Here is a 14,601-nt window from a genome sequence, read left to right on the forward strand (position 1 = left end):
GTTGTTTGCGTGTCCTCTTGTTTGAAACAGTGCGAGCATCGGCAGCAATGCTTTCCTGTGAGACACGTCTCTGCTGAAGGTCAAGTGGGGAGGAAGTCTTAAGCACTGGGAACTGATTGAAGCGTTTAAAAATTACAAGGCAGATCATTACAAACAAACAGGGAAGATCCCAACTTTGTCAGCATTAGTGGGAATAACAGGCAATAATGGATATTATACTGCAGCGAAGTCATCACCCGTGTTTATGTTTGAGCAGTGCAGTAGAGATGTAATACTTTTATTCCACTGTACAACAGCTACCGACATCCAGGGGCATTTTTTCAGAGCAATCCTTGGTGGCTTCTGATTGGAAGCGTATTACAAAGAAAAGAAAAGGCATTCAAATCACACTGAATACAGTATTGCAATACCATGCGCCGTTAGCATAACATAATGTGCACAACATGAGCCATGGCTCTGTTAATTTATTAGGTGTATAATTTTTTTTTATTGTCTTTTTTTTCTTCTTTTTACAAAAAGGGGCAAAACGTTTTGAAAACTTCAAATGATGCTCTGGTCCTTTTGTGAATAACCAAAAAACTATTCTCACAAAGATCCAACTTAGAAAAACAGATCACACAGAAGCTCGTCCCTGTCCACATAACAGTTCATTCCAACGTTGAATTCTAACATTGTAGAACGGCAATTATTCACAGTCGGTCTCGGCCCCAAATACTGACGCCAACGTCTTCTGAACCATAATTGCATACTGAAATGTTTGTCATGCAAATTTGTCTAATTATAGAGAATCTGTGTATAAGTGGCTCCCACTAATGGAAGCACTTGGTTGATGAGGGCCCCAAAGAAGCATTGTATGGTTTGTCGGCATATTTTCTAAACATCAATCCAATCACACTCACATTTGCTCACATTTCACAATGTCTGATGAGGTTCTGTTGTTTACATCATGCTGTAATGTTATGGTAACTGTCGCTGGTTCTAATGCCTTGTTATGCTTTAAGTGCGACACGTCCAAATGTGACAAGCTCCTTACACTTGATTGGTGCTCTTCTATTGAATCATTTTATTTATTATAAGATAAAATATCACTGCTAATTACTGATGGTACGCCACAGTATTCCGTACCGAATAATTGTTTCCAATAAATATATAGCACTCTACTTAGCAGTAGGAAATACCGTTTTGTTTTTTTTCTTCTGCAAAAACCTTGCAAAACTCAAGTGGGATTAGAAATTAGGGATTTTTTTTTTTTGCCAATGAGTAATCAAAACCCATAAAAAAAGAAAGAGGATAAATCAATCTTCAAATTAGAGTGCGAATGGATGTGTGCCATGCTCACAGTTCCAAAGTATTCAATATTGAAAGCATGATACTTTCCTGATTAAATTTGATCTTGATCTCTCTACAATGTAGCAGCATCCTTCCAGACAACCAAACATGTCCAGAGGGACAACATGTACGGAATGCAGCCAGTTTACATGTATGTTATGTCAATAATACAATTAGTTTATATCTGATGTACTATGTCAGGTCTATTCTTGTCAGAAATGTATTTAAATAATCGGTGTTGAGGATTATTTTGTCTTTCAGTTGTTCTACCTTGTAATGTTTCCTTCCTAATGCAAACTCCTCCGAATTGTTGTTGCCGTCCAAATGTTGCTCCCTATTTGGTGTGTTTTTGTCTTTGGTCGGCACTGTTTTATCCGCCCCCCCCCCCCTCGAATGAACTGAACACAGACTGAGTCCCACCTTGTGATTGAGTTGTGTGTTCGTGAAAGATGCAATGCATTCAAGTGAAAACAGCAGGATTACAACCTTAAACCAATATGAGTCCTGTCATACACAGCAATGACCCTGGTGGTCTCAGAGTTATGGTCACGCAAGTCTTCCAGGAAGTTCCCCCCAACCTCTATCTCCTACTATAACTATACTATAACTCCAATCTTCTTGTCTTCCATATAAATTTAAAAAATGTAAAAAAAGAAGAAGAAAAAGAACCACAAAAAAAAGAAGAAGCCATAAATAAAAATGGGCCTCGGCACTGATTAGCCACAGAAAGACGGCCTGGATCCTCAGGCACCTCCCGAGTGTCACCAGGGATTCAGACACGTGTTGGACTCCTCACAACAAGAGCCAACGCAAGTGGCTCGGAATGTACTGGCTTCTTGGACTACTTCAGGAAGCAGCAAACAGGAATGAAGACCAGCAATATGCAATGAGAACTACCGGCCTGCACTCAAGGAAGGTAAACAAACAGGCGAACAAACTACAATCAGGATTTGCAGGCTACAAAGTGAAAATTGTCTTAACTGACAAGGGAATCTTTTTGCAAAGCATGCATACGTCACTGTTCTTCGGCTCATGAGGGATGACTCCCTGTCAGTATCTACAGACTCAAGCCCTCGATTCACCCTGTCTCCATGTTTGCCATCAGACCTGTGTACATTTCTACAATAACTCCGACATGAATTGAAAGGAGATGTCTTATTCTTGAATATTATTCAATAAAATAACAATATATTTGTATGATTGTAAGCACTGCAGTGCCCTCTGATATTATGTCATCTTTTTCCTTCAGTTTCTTTAAAGTCCCTTAAATGCTGTAGTCTCCTATATAGGTTGGTGGCTCCCTAGGTCCCAGTGCAGGACGCAATTGTATTGTAACAATACAATAAAACCAAGTCACACCACACATTTAGTATCTAGAGTATCAATTGTGTGCAATTTAATCCTGAGACTGGCCTGCTTTTAAACTGCTCAAAAAAGCTGATACCCACACACTTCAACTCTTTTTTAAAAGTTGGATATCAGAGTGGAGGTCGTGATCATATCAGACTACAGAGGCCGTATATGCAAACACTCATTCATCAACACCTGCTTATGTCAGATTTCATCAGTGAAAGACACACATCTTCAGCTGCAAAAGAGGATCAAAGGAAACAGAGAAAACTTGATCTGAGCACATCAATGAGTTCTCTGCAATGTTTTTGTGCGGAAGAATCCGCCGCACTACATCCCGATTACGCCCCCACATTGATGTGCTGGCGACGTTTAGGTCCAGTCGGCTGGTTTCACAGGATAGTTGATTCCATCTTTAGGGTCACTGGCAATTATTCCAGTGTCACTGTGTGAGGCCCTTGAACGTTACATATCTGGCAGTGCCACCCAGTGGCAGAGAGCTCTTTCCTGATGTGCACAAGATCCCAGACCGAAGACGCCTCTCCTCGAGATCCTGTTTCCATGACAGGGCACAGGGCATACATCATATATTAATGTATACTTTGTTGTATATATATATATATATACACTACCATTCAAAAGTTTGGGGTCACTTAGAAATGTCTTTATTTTTCAAAGAAAAGCACTGTTTTTTCAATAAAGATAACATTAAATTAATCAAAAATACACTCTATACATTGTTAATGTGGTACATTAATATTCTAGGTGGAAACGTCTGGTTTCTAATGAAATATCTCCATTGGTGTATAGAGGCCCATTTCCATCAACGATCACTCCAGTGTTCTAATGGTACATTGTGTTTGATAATCGATAATGGATGATTAGAAAACCCTTGTGCAATTATGTTAGCACAGCTGAAAACAGTTATGCTGGTGATATAAGCTATACAAGTGGCCTTCCTTTGAGCTTGAAGTTTGTAGAACAAAATTTATACTTCAAATATTAATCATTATTTCTAACCTTGTCAATGTCTTGACTATATTTTATATTCATTTGATAAATAAAAGTGTGATTTTCCATGGAAGACACAAAATTGTCTGGGTGACCCCAAACTTTTGAATGGTAGTGTATATATATATATACAAATACACATATGCACAAACAGGACCTATACACATGCATTAATTTTTATATATATATATTATACACACACACAGAGCATGTAATAATGTATACTTTATTAATCCTACAATCCTAGTGTTGACATTTAATTTACATTATATATATATAATGTATACTTTATATATATACAAATACAGATATGCACCAACAGGACCTATACACATTCATTAATTAGAGATGTCAGAGCCTCACACAATGGGCAGCATGAGTTTGCTTCCTTGCTCAAAGGCACCTTGGCAGTGTCTGCAGGAGGAGAACTGGCACCTCTCCAGCTACCAGTCCCCACTCTGTCCTTAAGTCCTTGCTCAAATCAACGGAGTTGATAGAAGCTTCCTGATTTGTTGTTGCCCCCCCCCCCCTCCTTAATCAGATATCTATGTGTAGTGAGTGTTGTGTACTGCCTACCAGTGCTTGTGGAACAATGGGGGTGTATTTATAGTGTCATGCAGCGACATAGAAACAACATCGGTAAGCTTATCTGACTCTCGGCACACAGGGTGAAGCAAAATGCAAAACACGTTTAGTAGATGCTTTTATTCATTAAAACTAATTGCGCCCGCCACAATCTTGGGATTAATTTTGCCACCATCTTTAAGAAAGATGAGCTATTTAAAATGGCTTGAATCATGGCACATGACCTTTCACAACCTCTTTACATTCCCCGTCTAGCTATTAAAGCTTTATAGTAGAAATACATATCCCCGAACACGAATACAGATAGGTCATCTGTCAGGTAATTCCATGTTAAGCATAACAAGGTAACGGGAAGCATGAAGACGGATGAGAAAGCGTTGATGTAAATCCGCTCAGACATTCCACCGTGAGCATCTGGTCCAACCAAACTCACATCCGTCTGAACTGCTGAACAATCTTCTGTCTTTTCAAAGAACCAAGATTATTTAATCAAAACATATCTGAGGGATGAATAGCTGCAATTACTTCCAGTTCACAACCCAGCAGTCAATTAGACTTTACAGTCTCTCCGTGATAACCGTGGTAAATGGATGATGGCTCGTGTCCCACCGACCGGGATAATTAAGCTACAAGTCATTATCTAGAACAAGCTGGAGTCGAGCAGCATGTGATCTGGGAGATTATTGTGCGCTCCTGGTCGTCACTGACTTTCACGACGGGCTCCCATTGGAGACGTGGCCTCAGCACGGGTCAGACAGTCCTCTTTCCTCCTCTGATCCCCCTGTGCTTTACTGGGACATCTCAAATCTCATGGAAGCATGACTCGTGCATTTATAGAAGATTATTCTTAGTAAACCCACACAGAGAGGAGCAGTCTGCGCTCAGACTGAATGGAGCATTATATTTCTTAATGCGGCAAATAAGGATTATGGCATTAAACCAAAAATAGTTCTCACGATAGCTGAAGGAACCAATTACCCTCAGCATGCCCATGTTTCCGTTAAAGGAATTTACATGCTGAATTCCAACTGACGTGAGAAAATCACAACCTTGGGAGGATTAATGTGCTGCATCTAATTATCTTTTCCCAAACACTGAATGTCTTCTGACTATATACAGGACTGTCTCAGAAAATTAGAATATTGTGATAAAGTTCTTTATTTTCTGTAATGCAATTTAAAAAACAAAAATGTCATGCATTCTCTGGATTCATTAAAACTCAAATATTGCAAGCCTTTTTATTTTTTAATATTGCTGATTTATACACAATCGACGGCTCTGTCATTGATATGAATGGCAATAACACCACATCGAATGGATGGAAGCCCCACATGATTAACCGAGTCCCCAGAAGGTGACGGTAACAAACATGGAACTATATCATGTATCAATAACTGCTCTGAGGCTAAATATATTAATGAGAAACTAAGACATAGCAAGATGTCTGACAAAGAGATCATGAAAAAATAGCCTTTTGGTATTTCATCATGCTGAAAAATAATCTATAGAATTGGTATAAATTGAATAATGAAGTAATGTTGTATTAAATATATTTTAAAAGTATCTAGAAAATAGAGGGAGTAAAATCATTTTAAAGGACGTCAATAAGTAAAAGATAATGGCTGTCACCTTTATGTTCCAGCAAATTACCTTTATGTATCTGATCTGATTCTTCATCTTTTACAACAGGTGTTTCACAGTGTACAATGAAACACACATTTCTGGCACATTGGGTGTCAATTTTTTCTTCTAACAAATATTGCACAATGAAAAATCTAAACCGTATTTGACTTATTAAAGGTGCCATACAGTGCATGCATGTTTTTAACTTGAAGCATTGTTTTTCTGCTTAGCTAATATATAAGTGAAGCATCATTTCAAGCACAACACAGCAGCAGCTTAAATCAAGCCATTATACATAATATGTATAATTCTAGTTAAGGGACACGAGTAAATACATGCATATTTGGATATAATTAAAATGCTTATACCTGTCTTTTTTTCTTTACAGGAGATAACTATTTTTATTGAGAATGCTGATGAGAGGAATTGCATGTGTTTGCTCTTTTTACAATATTTACAATATTCTGTGTTGTGAAATCACAGTATCCACCAGATGGCAGCATCTCTCTTCAGGTTTAAGATGTTTCCATCTTGCCTCATGTAACCCTTTTTCATACAGCCCACAGATAAGTGAGCCTATTGTACCGTGATTCCAAGAATCACGGTACAATATGCACACTCTTCAACACACAAGTGTCAAACAGAGAGGTTCAAGCCAAATTGGAAAACATCTGATCAAAGGGAAAGAATGATGACTCCAAATATCAAAGGAAGTTAGGGGAAAGATTTAAAAAGGTAATCATTCAAGTCGGATTGAGTTTGACCTCATTAGTCGCTGTAGGGGAAATATGTCTTAGTAGTGTGAATCATGAAATATGAAATTACACTGCCAGTAGATGTACATAATCTCAACTAATTATTACAATGTTTTTACTGAAAATCATTAAAACCATTCAAATCTAACATAAATGTACTTGTGTCATTAAGTTAGGATTTGAGCATTGTAAATAAAAATTTTAAGAGGAAGAGGAAACACACTAGACACATGTGAATTATTCCATTCAGTGTCCTCTGTTTCTATTTACTTGAGTCATGACTCATCTGACTCGTCAAGAAACTTGTGACAAGTAAACAATATTTACGTCCGACTTCCTGTGTCTTACCTCCAGTATCAGGGAGCGACTGCGTGGGTATCAATTGGAGAGGTCGAAATATTGCGCAAGTATCATAGAAAGTTCTGAACCTGACTATCACTGTTTATGTTTAGACTTTTTGATGCAATCCAGTAAAAGTGTGTGAGAAACTCACATGCCTGTGCTTGTTGTTCGCTTGTGCGTGGAGATACATTTTGATGGCACATTTTAGCTTCCTATAACTCCATAGGCATCATCAGCTGATCAATAACACCGACTTGAAACGCATTTAATGACAAATAAAAAATGGCACAATACACCACAAGAGATTTAAGTTGAACATTCAGTTCTCAAAAACAAAAGCAAAAAACAGAAAATATCAGACATGTCGAACAACACGGTATCTCTCTCCGGATGAAAGCTGACATTAAATCCTGGGATTTCCCCTCACGGTGTCATAGTGAACGAGTGAGAGCCCACTGTCATCTGACAGCAGTTCTCCCTCAGGGTGCTGTGTTCCTGAAAAGGAAACTTCCAGCCTCTTACATCTCCACCGTGTACTCGTGTGTGAGGAGTAAGGATTTGACTTCAATGAAGGATTCGACTGAACGGTTTGCCTGTAAGTCCTCACGTGATTAGAAATAAAGACTGCATTAAATCTGATGGAGAGTAATGGTTACAAAACTGTAAAACATATACCAACTAATTATTTACAGGAAAAGCTGAAAGGGTTTTTTCTTCTTCTTTTTACCACAGATGAGTGTCGAAAGGGGAACGTGATACTCATAATAACGACAGTCAGAGGTGCAACTGGCTGGGTCGAACACATTCAATTGGCCAGTGCGTATAGGTGTACTGGAAAATGCCTTGATCAAAGGCCGAGTGTTTCTCATTCACTTTGACAGGTTTCAAGTCAAACATTCTTTTTCTTTCTTGAGTCAATACAGGATCAGGGATCAGCCAAACCAGACTCAGAAAGCCCTGACGACTCACACTCTGATTCCCAAGTGTAACCTGTTATCATTTCATTCACAGTATACAGGACATCTACTGGTTTACACATGCACTATATGTTATCAGGATGCATTGTATACCTTAGACCTGTGAAGCAAACAGCAGCCTGTGAGCCACACCTCTTGGGTTTAAATGTACCTCCTCCATGGCACACATGTGTGTGTGTGTGTGTGTGTGTGTGTGTTCAGCATAAAAGTGACAAAGCCAACCAAACGATATGTGTAAAAGAGGTTTCCTCTATAATAATATGTTCTGGTTGCGGTATTGAATACCTAATGCTTCGGCACCCAACTAATATATTGATGAGGTCAATGTTGATGAGGTCAAATCTCCCTGAAGTTGACAACTGAAATGAGTACAACAAATACATATTATAGTTTAGTTGAGTGCTTACTTGCAGAACATTTTCTTCCTCATATAGTCCGTAAAGTATTTTAGGAAATGGCTTGTGATCATATTACACAATAACATAACAATATAAACTCCATCTCCGGTATGAAATAGAAAAAAATACCTTATTTTACTCATGTGTGACTAAATTGAAGTGAATTTTTCCACTCAACTTCCGCTTAACGTAATGCAACTTCTCTTTTTGGACAATTTTCAATTAGGCACCCATTGAGCCAACACCATTAAACCAACAGGGTGCTATTCGATGCATACAGATATAATAAAAGATTCTTTTCTAGGTCCTTACCTGTTCATAAAATATGTGGACAAACTTCTCCATTATATATGAGGCTGGAGTAATAATTATGTACAAATACATGAGATTACAATTTACTTTATGTAGTACATTGTTATAGCCATATCTAAGATATTATCATAGTATTTCAAAATGCTTTGTGGTTTTCTGATTTTCACATGTTTTTATGCTTACGAAGCATCTCATGAGAATCAGAATCAGAGTCTGTTACACATATAATGAATTTGACTTGGTGAAAGGTGCATAACAATGAATAAAAAACACAGTGCAATGATGAGACGTAATTCAAAAATAGACACATGTACAATAGAAATATGGTAAACAAAGAAATAACAATACGTTAAACAAGTGTATTATCAAGTGTATTAGTCTTACAATGTTTTGACGAATGCTGGCTTTTAGTGTCCCCTTGTATTTTGCTAGTATCAATTAGTATGATCATTTAAAAAAAGGTATTGTAAATATATAATTCACAACATTAACATTAGTTTATGTGTCATCATAATAAAAATAGCAAAAACAGATGATCATTTTAAAGCCAAATATAGATGATGTCATGGTGTCTATCTGATGAGTCGAAACTACGTGCACGTCCCCGCCCACCTGTGACAGAAACCGCCCGGGGAAAAAAAGCTCGCTCTGGTGACTCCCTCCCCCTTCAAGGTGCGGCAGAGACAGGTGCGTGACCAATCTTTGAGAGACTTCATAAATTGAAACAACACCGTTCGTCGTCTGCACACTTGAGTTCAGAAAGCAGAGGGACACAGAAAAGAAAAAACAGACCACAGCGGAAGAGTCCACTTTTTCTGCAACTAAAGCTAACTTCGATAAACACCGTCCGTTCGTGAGGAGCGAGGCGGTTTGTACCTTCACAGCAGGTGGACGTCGTCTTTGTTGCGCCGTCGTCGAAGAAGAAGTTAAAAAAAAAAAAAAAAAATGGCCAACTCTGGTCTGCAGATTTTGGGTTTCGCCCTGGCCCTTATCGGCTTAATTGGATTGATAATTGGCACGATTTTGCCCCAGTGGAAGATGTCCGCTTACGTTGGGGACAACATCATCACGGCGATAGCCATGTACGAGGGACTGTGGATGTCGTGTGCCTTCCAGAGCACAGGCCAGATCCAGTGCAAAGTGTACGACTCCATCCTGCAGCTCAACAGTAAGTCAACCCGTTGTTGCATTCAAATTTAAATGTCGAAGTTTTATCCTTTTCTTTTTCTGTGTCTTTTGGATTTACGTTTTTACATTTTAAGATTTATTTCTTATATTGTGGGTAGGCCCATTGGCTTAAAAGTCCTTGAAAAGCCGTTGAATCTTTCTTTGAGCGTAATGCTCATTTTTTCTTTCTGGATGCGCCTCATAAGTAATTTATCCGACAACGTGTATCTTGTTGACTTTAACTTGTTAGACCGTTTCCTACTCAAAAAGTTGCCGTGTAACAGGAAGTGATGTACAAACTAAAATGCACCTGTTTGAATAGAGAAGCGTCTGTTCCTTTTTCTCTTCCTATAAGCCTTTTCTTTTGAGCGGTCTTTTCCACCTCTAAACGGCTCCCAGATGCCTGAGGCTCGAGCAAACCGGTTCAGTCACTTATTAACGGCCCTTTATCCTCTCCGAATGCCGCCCTTCAGTTTGAGCCTCACCACGAGGCCTCACCTGCACCGAGCAATGAAGGCTGAATGTTTCTAATTCCTACTTTCGTTCCACCTGATGGCAGCACTTTGTGCCCCCTTTTTTTTGTCACACTCTTGCAATGATTACCCTGCAGGCCATTGTCCATCCAGTGCCGTGCGCCTCCTCCCCTGCTGTAAATCCCCAAACGTAGGACTTTCATAAGGCAGCACAGTCCGGTTGAACAACACCTGTATGAGCCACTGTTTAGGCAACAGGTCTGCATACCAGCACCACACACGGTGGCTTTGTGTTTCACTTGAAGGGCATCGAAATATCACGACGCCAGTTTTTGTTGTGCGTTGGCCCAACTATTTAAAATGTTCCATACATAACCTGGAAAGATTGAATTTTAAAATTGAGTTCTCTTTTCCCAAAAGGCCCCTTCTGTGCTGTGCTGTGGTATGGCTGGCAGTATTGCTGCTTAAGAGTGAACCGGTTATTCATGTGTAAACATGGAGGCCATCAGTAAAATATAAATATCTAAAGCTAAAGGGAGAAGTAACGGTTTCCTCTTTTGAAGCTCCAAAAAAAGTCCATGTGCTGTATCAGTCTTTATGACTGTTATTTAAAGCATTGGGTCAAGGGTGGCATGAGGGTTGGATTGTACATGATTCAAATTAAACTTTGATAAATAACACGGTTTACCCTCGGGTGTAAACGGCCTGACTGTCAGAGGGAAACCTGTTGTGCAGTTTAGTGTAGCTGCGCCTCCCTGTGTATCGTGGCGCAACACATTCACTCACTCAATACGCTCACATCTGTATCTGTGGAGTTGAGAGTTAGAGAGAAGTTCATCAACTGGCCATATAGTGTATTTATTTTCTTTTTTGGTTATCAAAACATTTGATTAAATATCTGCGGCACAATGTGTCTTATCGTCCTCTTCAAACATGAACACGAACCAACTAGTATTGGCATTGTGATTAAAGCTGCGGTGGTTAGATATGAACCAAGTGAACAAATAATGGCGTTATTCCAAAAATAACACAAACCTGACTTTTAGGAACAATAGATGTCAAAACAGGTAACTGCGATTAGATTGCATCTTTTTAGTTTAGGCCACATTGAGCATTCCTCACATCCTAGAAAGGATCCTTTTCTTTATGGTTGGTCGAAGCTGCAAAATGTCCACCTGTTGAGAAACGGGCTGCGACGACGACCTAAAATTGGGTGTGTCTTCCTTATAATGAAACCTTGTTAGACCTGTTTCTGACTTGCCACACACCCCCCCCTCTATTTTCTTTGGGCTTCCGGTTGGAGCCGGTTTCTGTCGTTGGTTATAGGGAGCGGCAAAGACAGAAGCCACTCTGTTGTCTGTGACCAGTGTTTTGTATACGCTGCTTTTTTTCTTTCTCTCCAATACGCATAAAAGAAACCATGCAAAAAATATGTTGGAGCTTTAAATCACTGCGGAAATGCATTTTAAATTGTCTTTTTTGTGTTTTACTCCAAAGCCCAAGTCTTAACCCTGTGTAGCGGCTATTTAATAAGGGCTGAATACTTGTCACAATAACTGATGGTTAACCCTATCCTGTCTTATCCAGGCGCCCTCCAGGCAACTCGTGCCCTCATGATCGTGGGCATCCTCGTAACAGCGGCCGGCCTGGGCGTCGCCTGCATGGGAATGAAGTGCACCAACTGTGGAGGAGATGACAAAACGCGCAAATCCCGCATTGCCATGGTTGCTGGAATCATCATCCTGCTTGGATGTAATAATCCATTTCCCTTGGTTCATTTCATCCAGTCCCTCAAGTCCCTCAACAGTTTAAGTAATGTTCTGCTTTACTCTCCCACAGCTCTGTGTGCCACTGTCGCCTGCTCTTGGTACGCTCACGATATCATCCAAGCCTTCTACAACCCTTTCACCCCTGTCAATATCAAGTAAGTTCATCCGAATGTCAGCTGAACTCCTTTATGCCTCTTTTGTCTTCTGCAGAGGCACAAGGCAACTTATGAGAATGAACACGTCTGTTGCCAAACATGTCGGACCTGCTGGCGTATTTAAGATGCAGGCTTGCAGCTCGCCCTCCTTTCCCGTTGCGTGTTTCCAGCCACGCCTCTCGTGCTGATGAATGCAGTCGGAGCTCTGCTGACATCTGTTTACCCTTTTTGACTTAATCCAACTTCTCTCTCAATAGGTTCGAGTTTGGGTCAGCCATCTTCATTGCCTGGGCCGGAGCCTTCCTCGCTATCGTGGGAGGGGGCATGCTGGCAGCGTCCTGCCCAAGAGAAAAGTCAACGCCCAAGTATCCCATCTCCAGACCTCCAAGCAGCAAAGAATACGTTTGATCGGTCAGAAGCAACACTTTGACTTTCATGCTAGTCTAACTCTGATATTGAAACATTGAAAAGATGTTTCCCAGTTTTTTTTATTTTAGTTTCTTCAGGACTTCCCTGTGATGTTACTGTAATATGTCAAACACATTAAAGTTTTTAATAATGGCTGTTTACTTCCTAAACAGTTTATTGGCCTTGCCCTGTCCAGAGCTACCGTTGGTGCTGACTCATTGTATGCTATGTCGTATAGTTCATTTAATTGGCACCTATTAAACACTAAGTTAAATATTAAGTTGAAACTCACACAGTTTACAACTACAGTGATTTGGTGAAAACGTTGTTTGAATGCACTGATTATAAATCTGATGTGGCAATGGACAGCTCTTCCACCACCTGTGACTATAGGTCAAACGCAGTCCATAGTTTTAGCACTTGAGAAACAATTTGCTTCCATTTATTTGTGCTTTTTATTTATATGAAAACTACAACTCATTCAGTGCCATTGTTGACCATTTAGATTTAAGAAAGTGCTGGAGTGACATTTTAACAATAAATTAAAGTATCCTGAATCCTTTTACTCAACTTGCCAACGTTTGTTGCCATACATGCAGAATGACAGATGTGAGCCATCCATTTCTTACCATTTAGGAATAGACCATGATTATTTCTTCTGTTTTGATTTTAAGTCTCAAAAAGTTATGCTGTATTGATTTTTTATTATTTTTTACTTTTGAAAAAATGTTTGTTGTACATAAAATAAAAATGAGAAATGTAGTTTGGGCCTGTTGCATGCCTTTACGAAAATGAATAACATACAGGGAAGTGCAGCTCAGTTTTACTATAGAAAACAGTTTAAGTAGCCTACAATAGTTTGAAAATCAGCCAACAAATGTTGCAATATACACCAATGACACAATATGCTTTCTCTGAGATGTTGGGAACTATATAACATCCAGTATATTTACAATTCGAAATGTTGAGCAAACAGACTCGAAGCATTTAATCCCAGAGGTGGGAACCTGAACTCCTCCGGCCGGAAGCCATCTTGCTTTGCTTTGCACACGGCGCTGAACAAAATGAACGCTGCTTTGCTTCTATTGCCACCTTGTGGTGCGTATACGTAACTACTTTGGGATGGTCGGATGATACTCCTACACGTTCTAGTCTCAGTATTGTTTAGGCTGGCTCAGTCTGCATTTTGTGGTTCATTTGAAGATGGGAGCATTATTTTTTGCCTGAGTCCTTATTCCTGTGATGCATCCCACAGCAATGTGTCGCTCTAGTGCTGCCATTCTTCTTTCCTCCCCTCAGGACAGTTCCACAATAATGGTTTCAACCGTCGAACCCTGCCCGGATACTTAGAATATGCAACCACATCTGAGAACTTAGATGAACCATTACTATGTCTACATGGTGCTGCATTGAGGAAATAAAGGCATCCAGTGTAAATCCAGGCCATCATGAAAGTCTAAATAGAGAATTACTGGGCATCATCCTATTATTACAAACAGTAAAAGGCCATTTATTGGACCGTTAGGTGGATGAGCAGAAATGAATTAATGGCCTTGAACTGCAGTCACAAATCAAATTACACTAATTCAATGATTAAGTCATGTGCAGAGGACCTGCGGCGGCCTTTGCTAAAGCGGCACATGTATATTAAATGTGAGTTGAAGCCAATGCCGACGAACCGAGATCAGAATGATGGAAACGTCTTCACGCTGCACACCTGCAAACTCATGAGGTAACGCCGATTGGCCAGGACTCCACGTCCCATCTAATGTTTTATTGCGAAGACATCACATTCTCTCCCGTGTCTCACTCCAAATCGTAAACGCCGGCCGGCCAGTTGACCGTCCCCCCTACACCAAAACAAAACCTCGTCGGTCCGTGTACGTTTTGTTAGTTTGTTTTTTCGTTTCATTCCAAATACGGAATACGGAAATCACGTGGTTTTTT

General features: G+C 39.8%; 1 protein-coding gene across 1 annotated transcript; it reads left to right on the forward strand.

Moving 5' to 3' along the window:
- The first annotated feature begins 9,401 nt into the window (after nucleotides 1-9,401).
- Nucleotides 9,402-13,416, forward strand: LOC130190431 (claudin-7-A-like). Its single transcript, XM_056409846.1, has 4 exons — nucleotides 9,402-9,850; nucleotides 11,910-12,074; nucleotides 12,162-12,246; nucleotides 12,504-13,416. Exons 1-4 carry the CDS (start codon nucleotides 9,628-9,630, stop codon nucleotides 12,652-12,654), a joined length of 624 nt encoding a protein of 207 aa, XP_056265821.1. The 5' UTR covers nucleotides 9,402-9,627; the 3' UTR covers nucleotides 12,655-13,416.
- The last annotated feature ends 1,185 nt before the right edge of the window (nucleotides 13,417-14,601 follow it).

This window comes from Pseudoliparis swirei, chromosome 3 (genome assembly GCF_029220125.1).
Source record: "Pseudoliparis swirei isolate HS2019 ecotype Mariana Trench chromosome 3, NWPU_hadal_v1, whole genome shotgun sequence".
Classification (NCBI taxonomy): domain Eukaryota; kingdom Metazoa; phylum Chordata; class Actinopteri; order Perciformes; family Liparidae; genus Pseudoliparis; species Pseudoliparis swirei.